At 39.6% G+C, this 27,416-nt stretch overlaps 1 protein-coding gene across 5 annotated transcripts in view; it reads left to right on the top strand.

The window, feature by feature from the left end:
- The window catches only part of LOC131109257 (transcription factor 4-like), a 195,882-nt gene extending 168,878 nt beyond the window's left edge, over positions 1-27,004 (top strand). For 3 of the 5 annotated variants that reach the window (XM_058061032.1, XM_058061041.1, XM_058061059.1), the window contains 9 exons: positions 3,026-3,096; positions 3,251-3,329; positions 8,008-8,087; positions 8,288-8,497; positions 17,941-18,067; positions 21,052-21,205; positions 21,960-22,189; positions 22,335-22,476; positions 25,428-27,004. In XM_058061032.1, the coding sequence (XP_057917015.1) occupies positions 3,026-3,096; positions 3,251-3,329; positions 8,008-8,087; positions 8,288-8,497; positions 17,941-18,067; positions 21,052-21,205; positions 21,960-22,189; positions 22,335-22,476; positions 25,428-25,476 (1,142 nt within the window). In that variant the 3' untranslated portion in view covers positions 25,477-27,004. Of the gene's footprint in view, positions 1-3,025; positions 3,097-3,250; positions 3,330-8,007; positions 8,088-8,287; positions 8,498-17,940; positions 18,068-21,051; positions 21,206-21,959; positions 22,190-22,334; positions 22,511-25,427 lie in introns of all 5 variants that reach the window. The other 2 variants (XM_058061050.1, XM_058061068.1) reach the window with 1 other exon arrangement.
- The last annotated feature ends 412 nt before the right edge of the window (positions 27,005-27,416 follow it).

A 27,416-nucleotide genomic window follows, 5' to 3' on the forward strand; every position in this document is an offset into this window, starting at 1 on the left:
ATCAGGCAGGCAAACAGAAAAATGCCATTTTCATATTTGCCTCCTATAGCTATAATCTCTTATTTATGAAAAAAGATTTCCCTTGCATATGTTCTACATTTTGTGTCCAGTCTAGATCTGAGTTCATGTGTGAGGTTTTTGTTGGTAAGCTCTCTGAGGGTTTAGTAGGCCAGTAGTGTGTCGTGAGTGAGGCAGGCTTTTTAACCCCAAAACATATGCTGCCAAAATAAGTCCAGTCCTGACAATCTATTTAATGGATTCATTTGCCATGAAAGGACATTTTTCTGTGTGTGTGTGTGTGTGTGTGTGTGTGTGTGTGTGTGTGAGTGTGAGATCGTAAACTTTTCCTGGGATCTGCTATCAGGGGAGATGAGTTGTGAGCATGTCAGACTTGCGTGTGTGTGTGTGTGTGTGTTTGTAAGAGTGGAGGTTCATCTGGTACAGTGAGGTCACATCCTTCCTCTCTGGCGTCAACACACTGCAAGTGTGTGAAACAGATTTGGTTGTATTCAATTCCAGTTTTTCCACACACACACACACACATGCATGCATGCAAACATGTGTGGTCCGCAGTGCGTACGCCGCGTGGATGCACATACTGTATATCACATTGAAGTGTTTTAAGAAGACGTGAGGTCACAGTTAGGTCTCTTTTAGAAGATTTAGAGCAGGATGTTTGATTCCAGTTTGTGTTGAGCACATTTTTGGATCTGTGCTATGTTGGGGACTGCCTCAAAGTCGCACAGAATTTTGCTCGTGCGGGACCACCACAAATCTAGCAAGATCTCAGTTCAGAGCATTAAAGGGTTTGGTTTTTTCTTCAGCTTTTTCTTTAGTTTTTTTTCCAAGCAACTGACCACCATCAGATTGATGTCACATGAGACATCCAGCTCGCTTCAGCAATCATCGAACTTTGCTTTTTCTTTACCATGTTTTTGCCTTTCTATGCTACCAATGAAAAAGTGTTACGCTGATGACCTTCTGTCACTGGGAAGCTAAAAGTACAAACAAAAGAGGACAAAGTAGCAAATAAGGATTTCCAAAGTTGCAAGGTGCAGGCAGGACGAGGCATGACAAGGCAAACGGTCTGACAGGGGAACAATGGAAGTGGAGTGTTATAAGAATGGCTGATGGGCAACAGGTGTGCAGACCAGTAGAGCAAGGCAGGAGTCCGCTGCAGGACAAAACACAGACAAACACCAAAACAAGTGCAGATCATGACAAATAATGTCAATAAAAGTGACTGTTGTAATGATTCAATCAGATGCCACACCAGAACCCTCCCCTTCTCTCTTCAATTACCATTGTTCACTTGTGATACAATCCAGGTTTAAACACTAATTATGCTCACATAATTAAACATTTCGTAATCTATCAGTACTCATCAGTAATGAATGACAATGTAAGCTGATTTATAAACAGATGTAATCAGAGGCGAGAGGAAGGTGTTTCTCCAAGCCACATCCACATAATCCACACTTTTTGTCTGTCTGTAAATCCAGTTCTGACTTATGATCAGATGCACATGACTGTAGGTATGAATGTGACTGTGAACGCTTGTTTGTATACAATTGGCTTGCGACCAGTCCAGGTTGTACCCCGCCTCTTGCCTGGACTGGTCCAGCATAGCCTAGCAAGCAGTATAGAAAATGGGTGGATGGACTTACGGTCACTTATGAGCACATACTATTAGCTTCTGTTCATTATTTATTTCAGTAATTACCTTCAAATTTTTTTGCGCATTTCACACACTCTCTGTTATACCGGCAGAATAGCAGCCCCCAAAAAAGTACAGGTCAGTTATGTAGTGCAATCATTAGTGGACAAAATCACACTAAATTCTCAGAAGGTAGCTGGTTACAAATTACAGTGGACCCCCCCCCTTTTATCTGCTTTAAATAGTAAATCACTGCTCTGTTACGGTAACTTCAATAGTTTGGTGTTGCTATAGATCCTGCAAAGGGCACTGTCTCACTAGTCAGTTTACTCAACATTTTCCAGCAGGAAAAGGCTTTGACAAGACGTGATGTTGTGTACTTGCCCTTTATGTAAGTTCAGTAGTGTATACTGTATGCCTGTAATTGGTCGACTGTATGTAAAATATGTACAAGAACTGTGAGAGGCATATTATAGTGTTTAGAGCAGGGGTCTCAAACTCAAGGCTCAAGGCTGGGCCGCATCAGGTTTTCCAAAAAAAAAAACAACGCATTTATTAAAAACAGAAAAATATACAAACCTTTTCAGTGCTTTGGTTCCGATTTTCTACAATAAAAGCTCTGATAAAACATTCCACTGTTCTCAAATATCTTAATTTTTATTTTTCTGCACAAAATAAGATGAAAAATAAATAAACAAATCAAGAATAAAGAAAATCAATCAGTAATAAATAAATATACTAATAATAATAAAATGGCAAATAATAAAAACTTAAGAAACCACATATAGTTGGTGGGTAGACAAATTATTTTTTTTCAGATTAAAATTAACAAAGCATTATTAGAGCCCTGTTGACATGACAAAACACGACTATAGTCACATTTATACTTTTTTTTATTTACAACATATTGCGCAACTGCAGGGTCTTGAGACACATGCTAACTCGCAAACTAGAGAGCTAGCGACCTAAACGGTAGCCTTCAAGTTATTTCCTTTAAACTTAAATAGCCAAAAACTTACCACTTCCACACAGATAGGGAGGATAACTATTAACAGTTAGTTAACCTTTAACATGAACATTAATCAAACGTAATAATTTTTTCTGGGTACATGATACCATACAGCATCCATATCAAACTTGCGCGGGCCGCACTAACATTAAACTTTCATATCAAGGCGGGGGCCTCAAACTAGTGTCCGGGCCGCGTGTTTGAGACCCCTGGTTTAGAACATCAAGAATTGATTTTTTTTCAGTGCATCGTATTATTCACGTTTTTTCACTCTTTTACTATACTTGAACAAATGTGGTGTTTTACAAGAATACATCCTTCTCTCTCCCACTGTGCATATGTGTGTGTGTGTGTCACAGCTAACCGAGCACAGAGTGGAGCAGCCAGCAGCTCACAGACAGGAGACGCCTTAGGGAAAGCACTCGCATCGGTAAGTACAGCACACACACGGCAAACCTTTTCATTGTAATATCATTATCCACTCTGCTCTTTATTTCGTATTTGTATATTTGAGTCCATCATACTTGAATTCATTCCAGTTTTACAGCCACTTGACTCCCTTTGTTGTCGTTTTTCCCCTCCAGATCTACTCCCCAGACCACACAAACAACAGCTACTCATCCAATCCCTCCACCCCGGTCGGCTCCCCGCCCACACTCACAGGTAGAAACATGACGTCCACCGTGCAGCTGCTACACACTACCAACATCACGACACAAACACGACAATGTCAGGCTGTTTCTATTTGATTTAGACTTGAACATACTCTGTTCTATTAGACACACTAGTTTGGCATCAAATAAAAGAGTGACAATTCAATGACCTCACCTGCTTTTGTCCTTTCTCCTACCACCTTCTTCCTCTTTAAAGGAAAAATTTTCCCATCATCCACAATGAGCGTGAGGCTGACCCGCTGAAGTCAAGTGTGTGTCGAAGCTAGCTAGTTAGCTCGTGTGACAAGGTGTCACTACGCCAGTAAAGTAGTTCTTCAGTGTAACATTGACAGTAACATTGTCAAATAGCATTTTTTCAGAAGGCTTTGTAAGAGGAATATTTGCAACTCATTACATAAATTAGCTGTTTTTATATCTTTATAATGCACAAAAAAAGAGAAAGACATTTTTTAAAGTACAGTTTAAGTGAAAAAAGTGAAAAATGACTCCTAATAATAGCAGTGCTGAATTTGTCTCTAATTGTCGCTGCAACATTACATGGTGTGATCGAGCCTTGTGACAGATAGCTTTAATTATAAGCACCACTTCTACAAATCGTTCACAAACCTACAGGCTATTTGAGCGTGAGACACCCCTCCACCCCCCCACCCCACACCTCTTTCTTTGCTATTATAGCTGTTTGGAATCCTGCTTGCTAAACCATAATTGGTGTTTATGATCGTGTCAGAGTTGCTCTACTTTTTTAACAAATTGGAATTGAAACCTATTAGCGCAAACTACATGCAAATTGATATCCAAGGCTAATAATGCTGCAAGGGTGTTTCACAGTTGCAGTGAACATAATTTACCCCGGTGTTTATTTCATATATTTGTATTTGCACATGAATGTACCCAGGTGATTGTTCATTAATATGCATATGGAAATTTGCATGTAATCTCAATAAAGGCAAAGGGAGAAACAACAAAAAGGGATACAAGGGCTAATGAGCTAAGAACAGTGAGACAGTGTTGGTTCAAGACGGTTTACTTGGGATGGCAAAGGAGTGGCAACAGGTTTCGGTGGGGCGGCATCCCCTATATGTAAATGGTGTCAACAAAATATCCACAAAAGTATTTATTGTATCGTTATGCCTTCTAGTCTGTTGTAGAAATATAAACAATATCAATACAGGTTATACAGGAGACTTAATTAATCATAAGAAAACCTGAAAAAACAAAAGCCATCCATTTTCGCTTATTATCCGGTTCAATTGATTACTGATTGACTACCAATTTTGAGGCTGACTACACTCTGGACTGGTTGCGAGGCATTCATAAGACGCATCTATACATAAGCATTCACACTTCCATTTACACCATCACTGAGTTGGAGCTGAACCCAACATATCAGGAACATTTCCTGATACAATACAGAGAATGTACTATTATTTTCTGTCATCACCCTTTTTTTTCATATATTGATGTATTTTCTATGGACCAACCACTGTATGAGTTGCTGGCACGAACGTTCTACATTCAATCTGAATATTTCAACAATTTCCAAGTTCCAGTATGTTAGGAGACCTTACTATTTGAGAAGCACTCCCCTATATCATTTTTATTGGTTATGTATGTTATTTGGTTGTTTTTTAGGTTACTCTGTGTATTTGCTAGCGGCTCCACCTCCATCCACACCGTGGACCGTAAGCCTTAGTTTATGTATTTATTATCGTCCCAGGGCTTGAGAGCACCCGAGCTTTTCCCGAACGTTTTGATCTTGTGAGCTCTTGTGACAAAAATAGTTTATGAGCTGTCTAATACTGTACCGTTCTTAACAGTCTAAATGTTATTGTGCTTTCGTTGATTTACAGTAATGACACAATTTACAAGGGTATTTTTTTTCCGAAAAATTAAGGTTTTCAGCTAAAATGAAAGGAAAGGTATACAAATCTGTGTTGAGACCAGTAATGTTGGTTGGTTTAGAGTAGTGCCACTGAGGAAAAGACAGGAAGCAGAACTGGAGGGAGCAGAGATGAGGATGCTGAGGTTCTCATTGAGAGTGACTATGATGGATAGGATCAGGAAGGAGTACATTATATTACATGTTAGAGGCTTCGGAGATAAAGTCAGAGAGGAGATTGATATGTTGTGGCGACCCCTGAAGGGAAAAACCCAAAGAGAAAGAATAAAAAGACGATTTTTTTTCCCCAAAAAATTATCAAGAAGATTATTTATATTATATATATATATTTAACATTATATTATATTTTTGGGGGTTCTAGGGATTTTTGTGTCGGAAGCATTGTCTCTCTTCCTCACTCTCCCCGTGCACTTTAAAAGTACGTATATTGTAGAAGCTTTTAGTAAAATCTCAGCTGGAAAAAATGACCAGGATATAAACATAACCAACTTTCAACCCAACAAATGGCATTGTGGTTTAGAATATATCAGTTACATAATACAGGAAATCACAAAAGAGTTATTGATCAATGAAAAGCCATCAAAGAACTATCAAGCAGCTACGACATATTGTAGTTTTTATTCTAAACTACCAATTGTAATTTCAGTGATATTGAGAACAGGCGGTCAGGGCTCTGTTTTATTTGGATGAAAGCTACTTGAACCAAATAATAATCCTCTCATATTAGACACTCATGAAGCATGTCATCTCTCAAAGGCTCATGTTCATGTAAATTCAACAAGTGACTCGTCTGGCTCTACTAGCTAATGAGACCTGTCAATTTGGATGCAACCCCTCAGAGCAAAACACACACTTGCACAAAAAGCCGACCGGAGACACAAAGCATGTTTGTCTAGCGGAGGACCGATGCTAATCAGCCACTTGTACTGTTTTCAAAGACACAAATCTGATATTTGCATTTCTGTTGGGAAATATGATGAGTGGATTTGGCTTTTATGTCCAAGTGTGACAAGTGGACCTCACGAGAGGCCCTTTGGGAGTAAAGATGTTTTGTCTGTTGCTTTGTACAACGTGTCATCTACCATCTAAACTAGACTTGGGGTGAGAGGTGGGGTTACACCCTGGATTGATTGTCAGTCAATCACGTTGGGCTATTCATGTTCTATTCATTCACACAGTGCTGCTTTTCGCCAAGTATTGCAATCCGCTTATATAGTCGACGTCCCCCGAGCTGCCTGATGAACATACACATAAGCTAGTCGACATAACCTAAATCAAACTATCGCCAGAAACCTCAGAAGAATTACAAATGTTGGCATAAGTTTCCTCCATTTATGCATATATATTTTTGGATTATTCTGTTGCTGCGGTTATTTTGTTGTACATCTTGATGTAACATGATGTAAAAGTGACTATAGGAGTTTTATTTCATGTCTACAGGGAAGTAATAATGCTAAAAACCGTAGTTGGATGGTCTTAAACAGGTTTCCTGTGCTCTAACTATGAACATATTCCATGGAGAAATAAGGAATCCTGGAACTAATCAACCATAATAAACGAGAGACTGTATTATCTTCCAGTGGCTACAAGCAAAAATAAATACATAAATGGTTGCATATTTTTTTAGTATAAGTAAACATTACATATTGTTGTTGTTTCTTGATGCTTAGCAGTCATGAAGTTAACAATACTAAGTTAACAATACTTGATGGACTTGATGGAAAGTGTCCTTTGTGCCAATTGATGGTAATTACACGAGGTATGGATGTTGAGAGTGTCGTGGGAACTTTGTCTCAGCCAATGGCAAGGATGTCAATTTTGGGACACATCATCAATAGCGTACGTTTGAATCAGTGGGTGTTTCGGCCTTTCAACACCAGACACCGACAACTACAAGGTGATGAAGCCTAAGCCTGTGTCCCATTCCCAATCATGAGTAGAGTAATAAAAAGTAAAGTACTAAAACATATTTTGACATAAACAGACCCATTTTTCATAGAAATTACCCCTTTGGGTCTCGTTGGCTTATGCTGATGTCGCCTTATGTCGATGTCGGCGTGAGTGCAAAATAACACGGTGACCATGTTCTACTGTATTGCATCAGTGAATGCATGATTAATTGATTCTTTAAATTAATCGACCACTATAGACAGTTACTATGGTACCCATTGTATGGTCATATCACCTCGTACTTCGGTACAAGGTGCATTATTAAAAAAAAAATTAAAAAAAAACTTAAACTGTATTATGGAAAGCAGGAAGTGAACAAATGTAACAGTTACTGATTGGAAAAGTACCAGATGGAGGGGTAGGATTTAATAAGCTTTGCTTCTTCCTACTCCTTTTGGACATGTGGAACTGTGAACTGATTATGTGATGCACTCAATTGTAATCTGATGCATATAATCTGACCATTGCCATTACTATTTTGGTATTCCATTAATCTTTTTTAATGCAAATATCCTCTGATTTCAGCTTCCCGAATGTCATTCTTAGTCATCCACAAAAGCAGGCCTATTATCTTGAGATATCCACACACTTTCACTCTGGAAAACAGTGATCAACATGTTTGCCTCTTTTCTGATATGTTGCGGACCAAACCACTAACAGTTTTTGTTTGGTTTATTTCTCTGGCCTAACCCATTCCTTGATTAATCAAAACAACAAGCTTCCGATCAATCGCAAAAAAGTCTTGTCCAGCCATCAAAATATCTCCACATTCCTTAAATGAATCTGTGCCAATGATTCCTTGTTCCCTCGCTTCTAGCTGCCAGCTCAGCTGTCTGGTCCAGGAACGGCGGACAGGGAGCATCATCACCAAACTATGAGGCTCCACTCCACTCGCTGGTATGCACATCCACACCATCAAAGTGTTTAAAATATATATGAGGTGTTTTTTTAAGAGATTGACTTCACACCTATTTGTATTTTAGTAGTTTTCCCTTCCAAAAGCAAAACTTCTTCACCTTCTTCACAATTCTTGTGTTCTGAGCTGGGACTGAATGAGATGATTTAAAGAAAAATGTCTGCATGTTTACAATCTGCAGCAAAGTCGCATCGAGGACCGACTGGAGCGCTTGGACGATGCCATCCATGTACTGCGAAGCCATGCTGTGGGACCTTCAACGGGCATGACCAGTGGGCACAGTGACATGCACAACCTCATCGGGGCTGCACATACACACAACGGTTCCATGGGCTCTCTGGGAAGTGGCTACGGAACTGGACTGCTGTCGGGCAACAGACACTCCCTCATGGTAGGACCTGCTTTCTTGTAGCTTTGGTTATGTGCAAAAATGATAAACGGTGTCTTGATAATTGTAGTTCAGTACTAATTTAAAAAATATATACTTGAGTGTGTTTCCGTGAGTGTTCACCCTTGTATTGTTGTCATCAGATCAAATAATACCCATGCATTCACAACAGAAAAACACAAAACCAAAGGGAAGTCATATCATTACAGTTGCACATTACTTACTTAGTCGAGTTATAATGCAAAAGATGAGTTAGTTTTGTTCTTTTTGGTCCACTTGAAATGATAAACAACTATGTGATATAAGGAGATGTGGGAGGTTTGTAGGAGTGTTATGAAACACATAAACACTCTCAGATGCCTGGACATGTTCAGTCAGGCCGAGTTTATTTATTCTTGTTGGTGACTCTTGCACACCATTACACCATCTCACCTGTTTAGGTCTCCTTAGGTCTCTGCTGTGACATCATATGAATTCACACACATCTGTACTTACACTTAGTCTTTTCAGTGCATAAGAGCAGCCACACTGAGAAGTGCAGTTGTCACTCGCCACTTTGTGGTTTGAATTTTACAGCTTCACTCCAACACAGACTTAAAAAAATAAATAATGAATAAATCAACCCGTTTCATGGTTGAATATGACCTATTATTAGTCCATAAAATATGCACACTTACATAATCTTGGCTTAAATGAATCATTTTCAAGCACAAAAATGGCTAAATGAAGGAAAATACAACTATAAGGCATTCAGAAGACGCATTTAAAGACGTGATACTTGGATACTAGGTTATCACATGGTTTGTCTGGTATCAGGCCAGGTATCATGCCCCCAAGTGTCAGTATCAGCCCGAGACCGAAGGTCGAGTATATTATATTAGTATATTATCACATACTATTTAATCATGAGCTTATTATCACGTTCTATTTAATCAAAAGACCTTTTCTGTTTCCAGAAAATGTTCAGTTTATTACATGTATTATATCTAAACAGTGTAAACACAATAATTGCAAAAATATTTCAACAATATTTTATCAACAGTCTTATCTTATCAATGTCTGACAATTAAAGTTCCATTAATGAAGTTTGGGTTTTTTGATGACTGGAGAAGCACTAGGAATATTTATAGTTACAGTGACATTTCCTGTCACATGCGCGGAGTTTAGAAAATTAAGCCCAGGAGACCACTTCACGACCTGGGCTCGTGCGCTGTTCTCTAATTGGTTGTTTCACGGGCACGATACCAGAGCAGCGCGCTCTGAGTGGACAGCTACGGGGGCTGATACTGGACATGGTTAAACTCTATATTTTATCAGTATCACTGCCCTGGGCTTTGACACAGTATCATTTCTGCCTTTTCCCGTATCATTCATGGGCGGTTTCTAGGGTACAGGGCCAATTAATACTGTAGTATGTGATAAATGATAGTATTTCATACTGATGAGTAGGTGTCAGCCATGTTACTCTGGCTTTATTTATTTATGTAGTTCTGAGCTGCTGTTTAGAGTATGTCTGTAGAAAAAGTGTCAATTTTGTTAATTCTCTGTTTTGAGCATCTGCCTGTAAACACAGTGCCCTGTGTGATGAATAAAGAGGCATCCTGAGCTGATGTCATTCAGTCAGCATTACATTACATTAATAGGATAATAGCCACCAAAGTTATCTATTTTGGCTTCAATGTGGAGATTATAAACACAAAATAAAGCAATTGTGTTTTGATAAAAAAAATCCATAGATCGTGAATACCGTACTGACAGAACTATTCCTTTTCAGGCACAGATGAGGAGATAGTATTTACTTGGAAATTTGAACATCTGTGGTAAATGTGTGTGTGTGTCACCCTCATCACGGTACTGCATCAACGTTTCTGAAAACACGTTTTCTTCTCACCTCAGTTGCTATCCCAACTCGTAAGCATATTGCTTCTGTTGTGTGCTTAATGTTGAGACGTTCGTGTTTAAAATAATGAGACACACCCAAACACCTGGTTTACTCATTACAGATGTGTGTGTGTGTATGTGTGTGAGAGCAGGACATGAGGTGTGGTTTTTGGAGAACCTTTGCATATTTTGTGCATTGTTGTCAGGACAGGATGTAGCCACGATGATGACCGTGTCTCTTTCTCTGCTTGATTAAAACATAATCACAGGAACTGAGTCCCATTCAGTTCATTTAATACTTTACATAAGTGGTCAATGTGTATTAACGAGTGTGTGACTACACGCATGGTCGCTTTACCTGCTACTAAATACAAATAACTTTTTTCCTTGTACATATTTCCTACCCATTTGTGTTTCATCATGTTTCTAGATGTATTGAATTCACTCGCTCAGTCTTACACACACACACACATACACATACACACAGCTGTATGTAGTTTAGTTGTGTTCGGGACAGACGCCTGCAGATTGAGGTCATAACTGTGGGAAAACAGGTGGCAGACTGATGTGGGTGAGAGGAAAAGAGAGACTCACACAAGAGCCATGAATGCAACATCCACGTACGGCGCATACAGACTTGGACACATACAATATAAACATTCGAAAGTGAATATTTCCTTAAAAAGCCCAATAGAAAAGCAGTGAAGACCAGATGTAGTAATTGGTGCCATTGCTTTTAGATGTGTTCTTAAGGTCTGCACTGGATTTGTGACACATTGTTAAAACTGGACGATTGCTTCCATATGTGCTCTTATCTCATTGCCCTCCTAAAATGAAAGCACATGTCACATGTTCATAATTGTTAGGGCACCAGAGGGCGCCAACTATTGGCCATTGGAGGCTAAATCAGTTAGAATTAGGCTAGAGTTACCATATTTGAATTTGCAAAAGCAAGGACACACCCTGAAATGACATACTCAAGTGATACTTGACGTGTACTCAAAGATTCATTTTTGTATGAATAGAAAATTGTTTTATTAAATACCAAAGGCACATTCCAAAGAAAATCTTTGACATAGGAATCTGGTGATCAAATGCTTGTTCGGTTTTGGAATGTAAGCAATATTTTACCAAAGAATGTCCCCTCTAAAGTTGCAAGAACTTGGAAATGCTACTATCAGTGTACCTAGCATTCATACATTCATTCATACATTTTCTACCGCTTAACTTCAGGAGGGTCATAGGCATGCTGGAGCCTATCCCAACTGTCTTCGATACACCCTGGACTGGTCGCCAGCCAATCACATGGCACATATAGACAAACAACCATTCACACTCACATTCATACCTATAGACAATTTGGAGTCGCCAATTAAGCTAGCATGTTTTCGGAATGTGGGGGGAAACCGGAGTACCCAGAGAAGACCCACGCAGAACATGTAAACTCCACACAGAGATGGCCAAGGGTGGAATTGAACTCAGGTCTCCAAGCTGTGAGGCCTGCGCGCTAACCACTTAAAGCTAAAAAAAATTGACAATGACATTGAAAAAATAACAATGAAACAGCAGGGTAGAGTTATAGAGACATGGTTTTATCATATCAATATTGATGAGACATAGAAAAATGTTCTCCCGTTTCGTGTGGAAGTGGTAGGGTTTTGGGCTTCTTAGTTTGTCTTTACTCCCCACTCTATTTGAAACTGTTCACTAAGTTTAGAACAAATAAATTGGAGGCTAACTAGTTTTGAAATTATAAATAGTGGGAAGTGATGTTGATGCTCAGTTACACATTCTTCCAAATTCAGACTCATGGCCGACCTTTGCATGCTGCACAAGGCTAATTTCTTCAGATAATAAGAACATTTCTGGTCTATCGGAACTTTTTTCCGGCTGGCTGGGGAGGGCTGAGCTTATAGAAGGACCAGACTGCCTACTGTGGTGCAACTGTGTTATTTCGCTGTCGTGCTTGTACTTTGGAGGCCTGACCACACCGGAAAGCTGTGTTGTTCTTGGAGTATTGGAGATTTTTTTAAAATATTGAAAACATCAGGGCACTGAAAAAAAAAACAAAAAAAAAAACGTTAAAATATGTGATTTTCCAGGCGAAAGCAGGAGGGTCTGCCTGAACGTTCATGTTTGGTCCGTGGCAGTGATCGACCAATTTGTTTGTCCTACTTGAAAGTTGAGTTTCTCCTTCTGATTTTTGTTTGTTCTGCAACTTGTTCATTTTTAAGTAAGCTGAGAAGAATAGTCTAATTTAGCTTAGCAAATGTGCATTCTGTTATGGTTCTCTCATAGACAACAATTGTGTAAACACTCAGGACAATGTGTGTTGCCACTTGCAAGTCTTGTGTAGATATTTCACACGGGATGCCCAGCTTCAATGGATGGGTGTTGGGATCAAACCTCTGCGAGTTGAGTGTACCACTACACGACTAATGCAAGTTAACTAAACCAGGTTCCATGTGTGGCGTCATGCAGAGTGAGCTTTGAGGCAAATTTTTCAGGTAATTTTGGGTGTTTTAAATCTAGTGATGATCAAAAATCACAACTGTGCCTTTGGTAATAATATTAATATTCATTTGATAATGGTGAGTCGTGTTATCATCCTCATTGCTGTACGTATTTATCTGAAGTCATGGCTTCCAGCGTTGTATGGTAATATACCGCTCTGAGGTATGTTACTATTGCCATTTCTGCTTTGTCTGCCTCAACCCTTGCTAGTCTCGTGTTAAATGAATATTTATCAACACAAGAGGTTGCAGTCATTGGATATTGTTCTTTTGCCGTATGTTCATGGGGGATCACTACATTAATTACCGTAAATGCTGTTGAATTGCATAATATAACAGGTTTCAGCCCCTGGCCGAACTAATATGATGTAAAAGTGCACCTGCGTGAAGAAAAAAAAATAGGATGCATTTATTTCCCACATCTAACAATCCACAGTAAACCTGATGTGTACTTTTTTTTTTTTAATCCCATGATTTCACTCTAGGGCGGCACGGAGGTCGAGTGGTTAGCGCGCAGACCTCACAGCTAGGAGGACCAGGGTTCGATTCATGTGTGCATGCGTGGGTTTTCTCCGGGTATTCCGGTTTCCTCCCACATTCCAAAAACATGCTAGGTTAATTGGTGACTCCAAATTGTCCATAGGTATGAATGTGAGTGTGAATGGTTGTTTGTCTATATGTGCCCTGTGATTGGCTGGCGACCAGTCTAGGGTGTACCCCGCCTCTCGCCCTAAGACAGCTGGGATAGGCTCCAGCACCCCAGCAACCCTTGTGAGGATACGCAGTAGAAAATGAATCATTATATTATTATTATTATTATTATTATTATTATTATTATTATTATTGTCGTCATAAAACCTTCATGAATGACTATTTGTGTTTCCTGGTTTGATGGCTTCCATCTACATAAAATGAAACTGCAGTTCTTTGTGTCAGTTTTCTGCAATGATATTATTATGAAGGTACGGTGGTTGAGTGGTCAGCGCTGTAGACCTCACATCTAGGAGACCAGGGTTCAATTCCACCCTCTGCCATCTCTGTGTGGAGTTTGCATGTTCTCCCCGTGCATGCGTGGGTTTTCTCTGGGTACTCCGGTTTCCTCCCACATTCCAAAAACATGCTAGGTTAATTGGCCACTCCAAATTGTCCATAGGTATGAATGTGAGTGTGAATGGTTGTTTGTCTATATGTGCAACCAGATTGGCTGGCAACCAGTCCAGGGTGTACCCCGCCTCTCGCCCGAAGACAGCTGGGATAGGCTCCAGCCTCGCTTTTTCCCTCGTGAGGAAAAAGCAGTAGAAAATGAATGAATGAATGGTTTCACTCTCTCCTTTCTCCACCCAACAGAAAATTAGAAAAATACATATATGTCATAACGTTGGAAAATGTTCCTCTATAAATGTGTGTGTGGATGTAGTAAGAGCAGGTGCTTTCCTTCAGTTTGCAATGTTGCACAGAGGGCATATTGTATGTACATTGTACAGTGTTAGCATGTGAGTAACCCCATTTTCCCTGAAAATGAACCAATATTTTTGAACCAGTGTGAAGGGAGGGGCACATATATAAAAAAAAATATCAAAATTATTAAACATATTTTAAAATACAAAATGTATAGGGACTCACCACTAATAAGTGATAACGTGAACGGTATAGATGTGTGTGTTCAAAGTAAAGAATGCAGTTTGTCTTCTATTATTATTTATATGCAGAGTTTACTTTATTCGCTTCTCTCAGACACATACGTCTGCAGCAGTACTGCTTTGCGCTGTTTTTCTCCCTTTCTTCTGTGAAATCAGCACACCCGCTCTCTAACGCGCACACGCACACACACACACACACACACACACACACACACACACACACACACACACACACACATACACAAACACAAACACACAGATAACCACCATTGCAGTTGGCAGTTATTCACTAGCATCACCCCTGCGTCTTAATCCGGCTGTGTTTTGTCACGTTATTATTTGTTTTAACACAAATACAGCACTGGCTTTCTCACTATTTGCCACAACGGCCACTGACCTTTGTGTGACCTTGATGTCCTGCACGGCTGCCTGATTTGCTTTGATCCTTTTTCGTTGCTTTAATTCAACATGAACATAAGAGAAAGGCCTTTAAATGATTTTCCTCGACTGACAATAAGTATTATATGATTATTCATATTTTTATTATTGAAATATTATTTTAATAATAATAATGAACAATAAAATGTTTGATATTATCTAATTAATATTTATATGAATGTTGAAAATGAGAAAATACTAAGGGAAGTGTATTTTACATATAAAGTTATGAAGACTTTTGCTTCTCACAGCTGTTATGGTGCGTTCAAGGCACTCTACTTCTGTTCTCTTTTGAGTGCATGAGCAGGCTCAGAATGAACCTGGCGAATGATGAGGTTTGAGGGGCGTGGCTCCAATTCGCGGCAACGGTGCAAACCTCAATAGAAGCAGCAGATCAGTGTATATGTGTAATTTATTTATATTTCTCTCTACCGTCTGTCTCCTCATCTTCCCTTCCTCACTGAACTAAATTAAGGAAGAGAGAAGGAAGGCTCGTTAAAATATAAAAGCCCTCCATTAAAAATGTACGCCAGCCTCTCTTTTCTCCCTCACTGCTGCCATTTTACATTTGGGAATCCAGGCGGTGATGAAAGACAAAAAGAAAAAGAAAAGAGAGAAAGATGAGTGTCAAATAATGAATAAGGGACACACACGGATATATGGATGGACAGATGGAGAGACATTACCCATAAACACTGACTAACGCTCGTCATGGCGACTGAACTGATGCATGGTCGACATTTTGTGATATTTGTATGCGGCGAGAAAGGACGTTGGCAAGGCCTTGTTGTTCGTCGGCGGGATGAACAAACAGACATGTTCAATACAACTTTATGTACACTATAATAACCGTGCAGCATTAAGAGTCATATAGTGCAATGTTATCATCAAAAGAGCTACAATACGATGATTATGCTCCCAAATTATTTTAAAATCACCCCTCCCCTTTTCAAAATGATCAGATTTTCTCCTTCACCACGTCGTTCTTTCCGCTCAGTGGCTGGTTTGCCCAGCGAGCCAGCACTGCCCCTGGGATAACATCTGCAGGAGCCCCCAAGGCCCCCCCACTGCTGGCCGCTTGGTAAATTCATCACACTGTTTGGAGAACATTTTTGGCATCATTTCATAACTCTTTTTATTCATCCTGTTCTATGAAAGGCAATATATATCAATAAATATCATAACATCCGTCCCTCTAATGAACCCTCATTCAACAAACTAGTACTATTTTAGTACTAGTGCTATCAAAGTAAAAGGAATGGTGTAGCATCCATAACAACAGGATGCCGGAAAAGAAACTGGCATTACAAACACATGTACACGTGGCGTGTATACACACACACACACACACACACACACGTAAGAGAGCCCATCTCGTGCCAAAAACAGTGAGTCCCCGCTGGAAGCTGCTTGGTGCTCTGGGAATTAGAAATCCCACAATTAAACATATGGGCATTAAGATAATTGTCAGTTGATGTGTTGTCGTGTGTGTGTGTGTGTGTGTGTGTGTGTATGTGTGTGTCCGACAGATGGATAGGTTTCAGCCAAGCACATACACACACACACACACACATTCATTCACATACACCCATATAAAATATATATAGAGAGGATATATAGGCCGCACACATAAGTAAAACCGTAAAAAAAACTAAACGTGCATGTCACTTTCAGATCCTGTATGATGGGACAGAAAGAGACACACTCCCCCTGTCTGTGTGGGTCTTAGAAAGGTAGATAACGCCCTCCACAGGCCAAAGATAGAACAACCAGAAGGAAGTGTAAAAAGGATCATAATGTAGGATGAAGCTGCTAGGGTTAAAAAGTGAGAATTATGTATAGCAGGTAATGGTAATGGTTTTATTTCATTTGAACATGCATCAGATTACAATTGAATGCATCACATAAACAGTTCACAGTTCCACATGTCCAAAAGGAGTAGGAAGAAGCAAAGCTTATTAAATCCTACCCCTCCATCTGGTACTTTTACAATCAGTAACTGTTACATTTGTTCACTTCCTGCTTTCCATAATACAGTTTAAGGTTTTTTGGTTTTTTTTTTAATAATACACCTCGTATCGAAGTAGGAGGTGATATGACCATCCAATGACATAATGTGGACCATAGTAAGTGTCAATATAGTGATATATATAGCACATCATGACTGGTTCAAGACTCTTCATCCTTGTATTTAGCAAACATCAACTGCTTGTATTGTTTCTTGAATTGGCTCATCGTTGTGCATTGTTTGAGGTCCTTACTCAATCCATCCCATAGTTTGATTCCACATACTGAAATGCTATGGCTTTTTAATGTAGTCCTAGCATATAAGTGTTTCAAACGTACTTCTTCCCTGAGATCATATTTCTCCTCTCTTGTAGAGAAGTATTGGATGACATTTTTAGGTAATTGGTTGTTTTTAGCCTTATGCATTATTTTAGCTGTTTGAAGATGAACTATATCAGCAAGTTGATGAAGTATTTGTGATTTTAGAAATAAGGAGTTAGTATGTTCTCTGTAGGCGCCATTATGAATTATCCTTACTGACCTTTTTTGCAGTACATTTAGCGAGTGAAGATTGCTTTTATAGTTATTAGCCCATATTTCCACACAATAAGTAAGATATGGTAGAACCAGAGAGCAATAAAGAGTGTGGAGTGATTTCTGATTGAGAACAAATTTTGCTTTGTTCAATACTGAAATATTTCTGGCCACCTTATGTTGTACATTTGTAATATGAGGTTTCCAGCTCATATTTTCATAAGTAACGATTGACAGTGTATATTGACATTCTTTTTCATAGAGTGCAAATTGAAAGAGAAGCCCACTAACATGGTACAACACTGTAGTTGTATCAGTCAAATATTTTTGGTTTAGTACACTTAATTTTAATTTAGCATTATTTGTAGGCATTTAATTATGTAGAATAAATAAACAAAACCTATCCAGCTATGTCCTATTTCTGTCTCCCCAGGTGGGTTCTCACAGAGAAGACAACGGCATGGGCAGTTTACGTGGTGGACATTCCATGGGGGCAGTGCCCCAGCTGCCCGCTCAGTCAGCCACCTCGCCGGATCTCGGCCAACCTGACCCTTACCGAGGTAAACCCCCACCCATGCTCATGTTGGAACAGAACTCTGAATTGACATTCCATAAATCTGTACGTTGACAAACATTCAGATTGGATGGTTTCAGGCCGATGCAGACGCACATCTCAGCTGCAAAAGCCTCACATTTACTGAGCAGTAAAAATCACTAAATAAATATACAATATGAATATGGAGGAGGGAAGTGTATATGAGCGCAATGTGAAACAAATTAGCCCTGAGCTCTTTTTAAAGGCTGCAAATGAGTTTGCTGGCAGCAAAGTTCAGCAAGCAGCAACCACAGCCAAGTGTGTAATGAGGTGAGAGAGAGGGAAACACACACTCAGAAAAAAGGAGAGAAAATGTTCCTCATTTTAACACACACATACACACACACACACACACACACACAGTATTTGAGGTGTTCAAGGCCGTAAAAATGGGTTATTAAATGTGTTGGCAGCACGGATGAATACAATCAATTCAGAATCAGTGATTAGCAGGGACTCTTACTAGGTTTTATTTCGATTTAGATCAGAGTAAACCATTCACAAGCTCAATATGAGCTGGACGTATTTATTTCACGAATCATATATATCCAATTGATGTCATGGAAACAACAATGCAGTCAAAATTACTAAAAAATTATTGATATTTTTGATTGTTTAAACTTGACTTTTTCTATATTTTAAGTAAAAACATTATGGGGGACAAATTATATCGTTATTAGAATAGTTTAATAATTACCATGTATATTGTAACTAAAATATAATTTTTTAAAAAGAGCAGTGTTTCCCAAAACCCAGGTCCATATTTTTAAAATAGAAACATGAGCTATATAACTATAAATATAATATCAAATGGATACACAAGCTAATAATGTCCTAATAATAATAATGCCATATATGTGCCCTGTGATTGGCTGGCAACCAGTCCAGGGTGTACTCCGCCTCTCGCCCGACGACAGCTAGGATAGGCTCCAGCCCCCCCACCCCCACGACCCTTGTGACGAAAAAGCGGTAGAAAATGAATGAATGAATGAATGAATGGTTGTTTGTCTATATGTGCCCTGTGATTGGCTGGCGACCAGTCCAGGGTGTACCCTGCCTCTCGCCCTAAGACAGCTGGGATAGGCTCCAGCCCCCCCGCGACCCTCGTGAGGAAAAAGCGGTCGAAAATGAATGAATGAATGAATAATAATGCCATTTACTGGAAAATCATGTAATTGTTTTGTCACAATACAACACTGTCAGAGATGTGATTATTTGTTGGAAATAATAATTTGAAGGAAAACTAATAAAAACGAATATAAAGTGAAGGACCCCACTCCCCCCAAAAAAGGGATCCTGAAATGTGATGTTTCCGTGTCGTCCTCCTGCCAGGATTCAATCAAACATTCAGACCCACAAAGTCACTTTCCACAGTTGTAAGCTGATTGAAATGCGTCTATTTATGCACAAACACACGATTGTATTGAAAGACACACGCAACACAAACACAGGCTGTCAGTCAAACGCGAACACAAAATGCCTCCAGTCAGGCAGACGGAGATCCAAAATGGCCGACAGTTGGTGGTGTATGTGTGGGAACAGAGGAGAGCGTTTGTGTTGACAGAGAACTTGGCAGCGGCCCAGTTGCCCATCCATACAGGCGTCAAATAAAGACTTCAGTGAGAAGACGAGAGAGGAGGTTGCATGAGCGTTTACGTTTGCACTACAGTAATGCACGCTGACATCTTGTGGGTCAAACACGTAAAACGCTTGCCATTTGGAAAACATTACCAACTTAATCCAGCCATTACAATGCCACCATTGCTTCAAAATAGTATTTCAACATAATAATACATGAAACCAGCTAATTCAAAAACATAAATGCAAATATTTTATACACGGTTATAGCTACCATAATTTCCAGAGTATAAGATGCTACTTTTTTTGTTACACTTGGAACTCTGTGGGTTAGCGCGCAGACCTCACAGCTAGGAGACCAGGGTTCAATTGGAGTTTGGAGTTTGCATGTTCTCCCCGTGCATGCGTGGGTTTTCTCCAGGAACTCCGGTTTCCTCCCACATTCCAAAAACATGCTAGGTTAATTGGCCACTCCAAATTGTCCATAGGTATGAATGTGAGTGTGAATGGTTGTTTGTCTATATGTACCCTGTGATTGGCTGGCGACCAGTCCAGGGTGTACTCCGCCTCTTGCCCGAAGACAGCTGGGATAGGCTCCAGCCCCCCCCCCAACCCTTGTGAGGAAAACCGGTAGAATGGAACTCTGTGGCTTATACAACGGTTTGGCTAATTTATGACCATGTTCTACTGAACTTCAAGACTACTACGAATTGTTCAGTGAGGAAACAGTAGCTCTTTTTTTGGCAGGAACCAATCACGAGCGAGAAGGGAATTCACAACAAGCTTGTCACCCATCAGAAATCGCCGGAGATTATTACTCAACAGTGTCATCTTAGATAGAAGGCTAAAATCATCACACAGCAACTTAATACTAAAAAGGTAGCTATGAAATATACAAGACAAGCACTCAATAGTAATTCAAATCAAAGGTGCATGAATAAAAATCCCCCTAGGGGAGGCATGACAGAAAATAATGCTCTGAACCACTGAGTTAGGATAACAAAACAACATTAACGAGTATGTGGTCACTCCTCCTTATAGTATCAAATGTCCCATTTCTGTAAAACTTGGTCGTGGAAGGCTTTCCTCCAGTTGCTCTGTACCCAGACCCCCACTCTGCTTTCTTATGGAAGACTCCTCTTCCCTTCCTTATGATTAACATTATGACACATATATCACTAGAAAGTGGGGCCTTTTGCTTCAGAAGCCATTGGAATTAGTTTGATAGTTCCAGACTTGCAGTCTTATAGCTGGCTATAGCTTCCATGTTAAAGATTGAAAAAGAAAATAAGTAAATTAATCTTCATGAATCAGTTTTCCCATTTTGAACCCGATTTACATGCAATAACATCGCTTGTCTTCTTTGACTAGCGCTGTCTGGAGGCCTTCAGGGCCAGAGCACATCTTCTGTCAGCTCGGAGATCAAATCAGAGGATGAGGGTGACGAAAACCTCCTGCAGGACTCCAAGCCCTTGGACCCCAAGAAGGAAGACCTCGACAGCAAGGATCTCAAAGCAATTGATAGGTCAAGATCTAGGTAACCCCGCCCCTTCAGACGTTCGCTTCTATCAAACCTCTCACTAGGCTGGTTTCCCAAAACACCTCCTAGCTTAGAAACCCTCCTGTGAAGCACCTGAAAAAGGAAGTGGTTGAAGTTGCGAGTGTTTTTGGGGACCCAGTCTTTGGACTTTGATGAAGTGACCAAGTGTGTTGAGAAGCAGCTAAATAAATCCTTTCATACCGAGACTTTTTTTTGCTCAAACAACACCAGGCAACTCTGTTTTTGGAAACACGGGTGCTGCTAATTGATTGGAAAAGCGCAGCAGCACCGCTGAGACAAAACAGAGCTTCCTGGTGGACAAGGGGCTATTTTTGTTTCATCCTGTTGTCTCTCCATGGTCTTGAGCCTGGTTTTAACTGTTTCTCACACAGCAGAGTAGAGCCCAATGCCGATTTTCTCAAAAGTAGTGCTGAGTTGCATTCAGGGGAGTGGAAATTCATTTCGATATTCATATTTAATTTGCAATGAATACAGTATTTGAAGTGTTACAGCTACTGTATGAATATCCCATCCTGGATGCAGTTAACAGGCTTCACTCCTCCAGTAAGAAACAACTTTGTTCACTTGGAGGTTGAATATAATCAGAACCATTTGGAATCCCAATCCCAGAGATGCATGATACTGACGATCATGATGCTAAAAATGCTTGTGATGGTGTAGACATCAGGACGTCTATACTGAACTTTCCTCCTCAAATGTTCCTCATCGACCACCGTAGCAACAACGATGATGAGGATCTATCCCCAGAGCAGAAGATGGAGCGGGAAAGGGAACGGAGAATGGCCAACAATGCCCGGGAACGCCTGCGAGTACGTGACATCAATGAGGCGTTCAAGGAACTGGGCAGAATGGTCCAGTTGCACTTAAAGAGCGACAAACCGCAGACCAAGCTACTCATCCTTCACCAGGCGGTGGCAGTCATCCTCAGTCTGGAGCAACAAGTCAGAGGTCAGCGTCTTGGTTGTAATTTGTCAGTACTGAGAAATAAACACATAAGGTACTATGTTGTGTTTTGGACCTCCAGGAGAGGGCAGCAGTGCCATCTTTTACCAAGATGTCCATCTCACTTTTTCTATCTCCTCTGTTTCTCCAGAGAGAAACCTAAACCCAAAGGCAGCCTGCCTGAAACGCCGCGAGGAGGAGAAGGTCACTGTGACGTCAGACGGGACTCCCCTCTCATTGGCTGCTGCACACCACGCCGCCATGGGCGATGGGTCAAACCCCTTGGGACAAATGTAAAATGCAGCAACATCTTCTCCTCCATGAATGGTCAGAAGATTTCACTTATTAACTAATCTGCTGTTGTACCTTCAACTCAAACACAACTACAATCATTGTGTCGAATGTCCAGAAAATTTTGGCTTCCAACTAATAATCTAAAAAAAAAAAAGTTTCAATGATATTATTTGTCTGTGGGCTTATGAATGGGTTCATTTTGCTAAAATAGGTTCTTAAAAAAGTGATAGAAATGATTCATTGCTTTTAACACACACACAAAGTATGAATATAAATGAATTATTTGTGTGGTGTTCAAATCATAGTGGAATGCCAGACGCACTGAATTACAGAAAAAAATAGAGCAGCCCACACTCCATACTCTCCTTTTAGTTGAATACACCGCTGTTAGTCAGTTCCTGACCATTAAATGTGCACAGAGCTGATAATACAACGGCTGGACAAAAGAAAGCAGACATGAGTTACTTTCAGTCTGGACTTGGTACATTGTAACAACAGATTGGCAGTAAGTGTGATTTTTAATGTGTGACTTTGTGTTCTGTCATTCTTCTTTTTGATTGAGCAGACTTTGGATGGTTTCTGTTCTTGGCTGTACAACCTGTTTTTTATTTGTGTTTGGGGTTTTTTTTCCACTTACAGAAATGTAGTCTCCAAAAAAATTGCAAAATTTAGGTGACCGAACAATCAACGGTTTTAGAAATACATCTCAAATTTAGCTATTGATTGTACGTTCGCTGGGATTTTAATCGTTGGACCAAAGGCTGTTTCATGTATTCAGTTTATTAATATTGAATCCTACTTGACGGAAATTCACGTATTGCGGCCGATTCTGGAACCTATAACGAGGGACGACTACCTGTGACCTATTATGTGACCAAGCCCACACTAGAGCTAGGCCCATCGTACTGTGTTCCACTTGGGACTTCATTCTTATTTGTATTTCATTTTTAATATAAAATGTGTTGGTTATCATGAAGAACTTGCATTACACTGAGACATGTAATGGTGCCGTGCTATTCCGTGAAATAGACTTGGTTCCCACGCATCCTGGAAAATCATTTGTTGACCAATTTTCTAGTCATGAAAACAGAAAAATGAAGAAATTGATCAAATGTCCTCCCCCTGTCTTGTTGCTAGATTTAGATTTAGCACGAAATGCTTCTAAAATGTTCACTGGAAAATATTTAGGAACCTTGATCGTCCAAAAAAAAATACTGTTACTTGACATCTTGCTGTTTTTTGTAACTGAAAGATTGCGAAATGCTTCTAAAATGTTCCCTGGAAAATATTTAGGAACCTTGATCGTCCAAAAAAAAAATATTGTTACTTGACATCTTGCTGTTTTTTGTAACTGAAAAAATTGTGAAATGCTTCTAAAATGTTCCCTGGAAAATGTTTAGGAACCCTGATGGTCCAAAAAAAAAAACTGTTACTTGACATCTTGCTGTTTTTTGTAACTGAAAAATTGCGAAATGCTTCTAAAATGTTCCCTGGAAAATATTTAGGAACCTTGATCGTCCAAAAAAAAATACTGTTACTTGACATCTTGCTGTTTTTTGTAACTGAAAAATTGCGAAATGCTTCTAAAATGTTCCCTGGAAAATATTTAGGAACCCTGATGGTCCAAAAAAAAATACTGTTACTTGACATCTTGCTGTTTTTTGTAACTGAAAAATTGCGAAATGCTTCTAAAATGCTTCTAAATGGAAAATATTTAGGAACCTTGATCGTCCAAAAAAAAATACTGTTACTTGATATCTTGCTGTTTTTTGTAACTGAAAAATTGCGAAATGCTTCTAAAATGTAATTTAAACAGCACAGACGGCAAAACACATAAGCGACAGAGAGACACGCCCAACGCATGTACTGTTACAGAATGTAGTTGTCATTTCTCCTTGTTTTTACATTAATTTTAATGCTAATCCGTGGCTTTGATTATCTTTACAATCTATGGTAAAAAAAAAAAAAATGACAGGCCAATATCAATTGGTATGAACTGTTTGACCGAAAACAATAACAATAGTATTGTCTACTCATAGGGTCGCAACAACGGATGCAAAAACAATTGCACTTATTTACTAAACATTTTTAAGGCTATGTTCATTCATCCATTCATTCTTATGTTATTTTTTGTTTTTTTCAAATGTAACCCAAACCTCTTTCATCTATACAGGGTCAGGCAAAATGATCTGAAACATTTGGAGGTTAAATAAAAGGCAAATAAAGTAAAGAAACATTTTTTTTTTAATTTTCGAAAAGTACATATAATGCCATTCTGTTTCATCATGTTTTAAAAATTAAATCAGTTCTGGCGGTGCGAGGTAACAAGATGGTGTTTGGAGCTGGTACGGGATCATGTCTACCAAGATTGAAGTACCATCGGAACGCTCGTTGTGTTGCAGTTACAGATTTGTTTGTTTTGATAAACGTTTCCACAATGAAAGCACCATGTTCATCAGTCCAATTCATGGCAGCAACTGAAAAAGAAACGAAAAACAATGGCATTATATGTACTTTTCGAAAACAAAAGCACTTTTTAGTTTCTTTACTTTATTTGCCTTTTATTTAACCTACGAATGTGTCAGATCATTTTGCCTGACCCTGTATGATGATATTGCAGTTTTAACATACCAGTCACATTTATCCGACCCATATGTTATTGAAAGTCGTGTTTCGGGATTGGAAATTATTCTCACCTGAAAAAGTCAAGGCGAGCTCAGAGATGCTTCAGACTGTTCGTCCCATCTTAACTGTTATAGTGTTACTTTCATTCTAACATCAGTGTAATTTTAATGCAGTTAAAACGCAGTTTACCATTTAATTTCTTCAAATACTCGCAAAATAAGTGTAACATTAGTACCCCTCTAAATGTGTACAAGGTCTTTGTGATTTACACTGCTTCAAAGTTTGGGTTTTTGTCATACTATATTTAGTTCTTTCTCTTCTCCAGGTCCAAGGTGCCAGAGTTCATCAAGATGATGAGTGACCACTTCCTCTGACAGCGTTTCCACGGACAACCCAGCAATCAATCAAAGCCACTGTCGCTTCAGCCAGACCAATCAAGATCCTACAGAATTTTTGTCTGACCGGTCACATCGGCCTCAATGTCTCCCGTCATGTGTCTCTCACCTTCATCTCCATCTTTGTGTCCTTCTTCGAAAAAAAAAAACCAACAAACTGCCGAAACACATGACTCACTTTGCATCTCCAGCTGGAATTAACTTCGTACAATGGCCGATGTAACAGGGCTGCTATCAAGTGGCTGTTTTTTTTTTGGGGGGGGGGGTTGTCAATGGACGAAAAAAAAACAACTATGGAATCGCCAATCATTCAAGAAATCCTTCAAAACTACAAGCATTCCCAGTTTTAAAGAACGTTGGGCTTCTATATAAGATATATGTAGTACTGTATATGTATATTAGAAAAAGAAAAATGTAAAAAAAAAAACACACAGAGCATGGGGGAGGCAAACAAAACATATCAAGTGTTGAAATACTTTTTTTTTTTTAGAACGACATTGTGCAGCCTCAGCATGTCTCTGATTGAACGGCAAACCAATGCCACACTGTGGATGAAGCTGTGCCTGACGTCCTCTTGGATGCAAAACAGTCAGATGGATACACACGGAGAAACAATGCAAACCGCACTGGTAGGTCCCCCCCCCATGTCAGGACCAGCCTTTTAGCGAGGCTGTCAGATGGCAAATCAATCAAGAACAACAGTTGAACATGTCATTATTCCCCCTTCATATACTTAAGTCATTTATTTAAGTGTACTAACTGATATCTTTTGAAAGCTGATACAAACATATTGGAGAACACAAATGGCCTGCACAGATCTCCTACTAGAGCAAGGACTGACATATTTCCAATCATGCAGGCGTTCAGATCCTAGTTCGTTATTTTGAATTTGGAATTTTTTTGAAAATTGTGGTACCAACCATGTAGCTAGCCTTATGGACAATGAGTGCTTTAGCTCTACCGTTGTCATCACTACAGTGGAACCTGTTTAAGTCGACGCCCGCTTATACCGAAAAACTAAAACTAACTAACAAAATTATGTTTCTTTTTTATTAAAAAGTCAACGCCGCCATGGCCGACCACTTTTGTCAGCATACATTCATTTCTATGTAAAATCAGTCTGTTTATGTTGACATATTGTAGTGCGGGTAACGGCATCTCCTTTCCTCTAATTGTTAAAAAATTTATTTAGAAAGTCATAAACATGTTTTCTATGCGCAAGCTACAACATCATTCATTCATTTTCTACCGCTTATCCTCACAAGGGTCACAGGGGTGCTGGAGCCTATCCCAGCTGTCTTCGGGTGAGAGGCGGGGTACACCCTGGACTGGTGGCCAGCCAATCACAGGGCACATATAGACAAACAACCATTCACACTCACATTCATACCTATGGACAATTTGGAGTGGCCAATTAACCTAGCATGTTTTTGGAATGGGGGGGGAAACCGGAGTACCCGGAGAAAACCCACGCAGAACATACAAACTCCGCACAGAAATGGCTGAGGGTGGAATTGAACTCGGGTCTCCAAGCTGACTCCAAGCGCTAACCACTTACCGCCGTGCAGCTAAATAATTAACAATGGCATTGACAAAAAAAACAATGAAACAGCAGGGTAGAGTTATAGAGACATGGTTTTATCATATTAATATTACATTGATGAGACATAGAAAAATGTTCTCCCATTTCGTGTGGAAGTGGTACCGTTTTGGGCTTCTTAGTTTGTCTTTATTCCCCACTCTATTTGAAACGGTTCACTAAGTTTAGAACAAATAAATTGGAGGCTAACTAGTTAGCAGGGTAGAAATTCTACTCACATTCATACCTATGGACAATTTGGAGTCGCTAATTAACCTAGCATGTTTTTGGAATGTGGGAGGAAACCGGAATACCCGGAGACAAAAACGTCAACATTGGT

Source organism: Doryrhamphus excisus, chromosome 2, assembly GCF_030265055.1.
Source record: "Doryrhamphus excisus isolate RoL2022-K1 chromosome 2, RoL_Dexc_1.0, whole genome shotgun sequence".
Lineage (NCBI taxonomy): Eukaryota > Metazoa > Chordata > Actinopteri > Syngnathiformes > Syngnathidae > Doryrhamphus > Doryrhamphus excisus.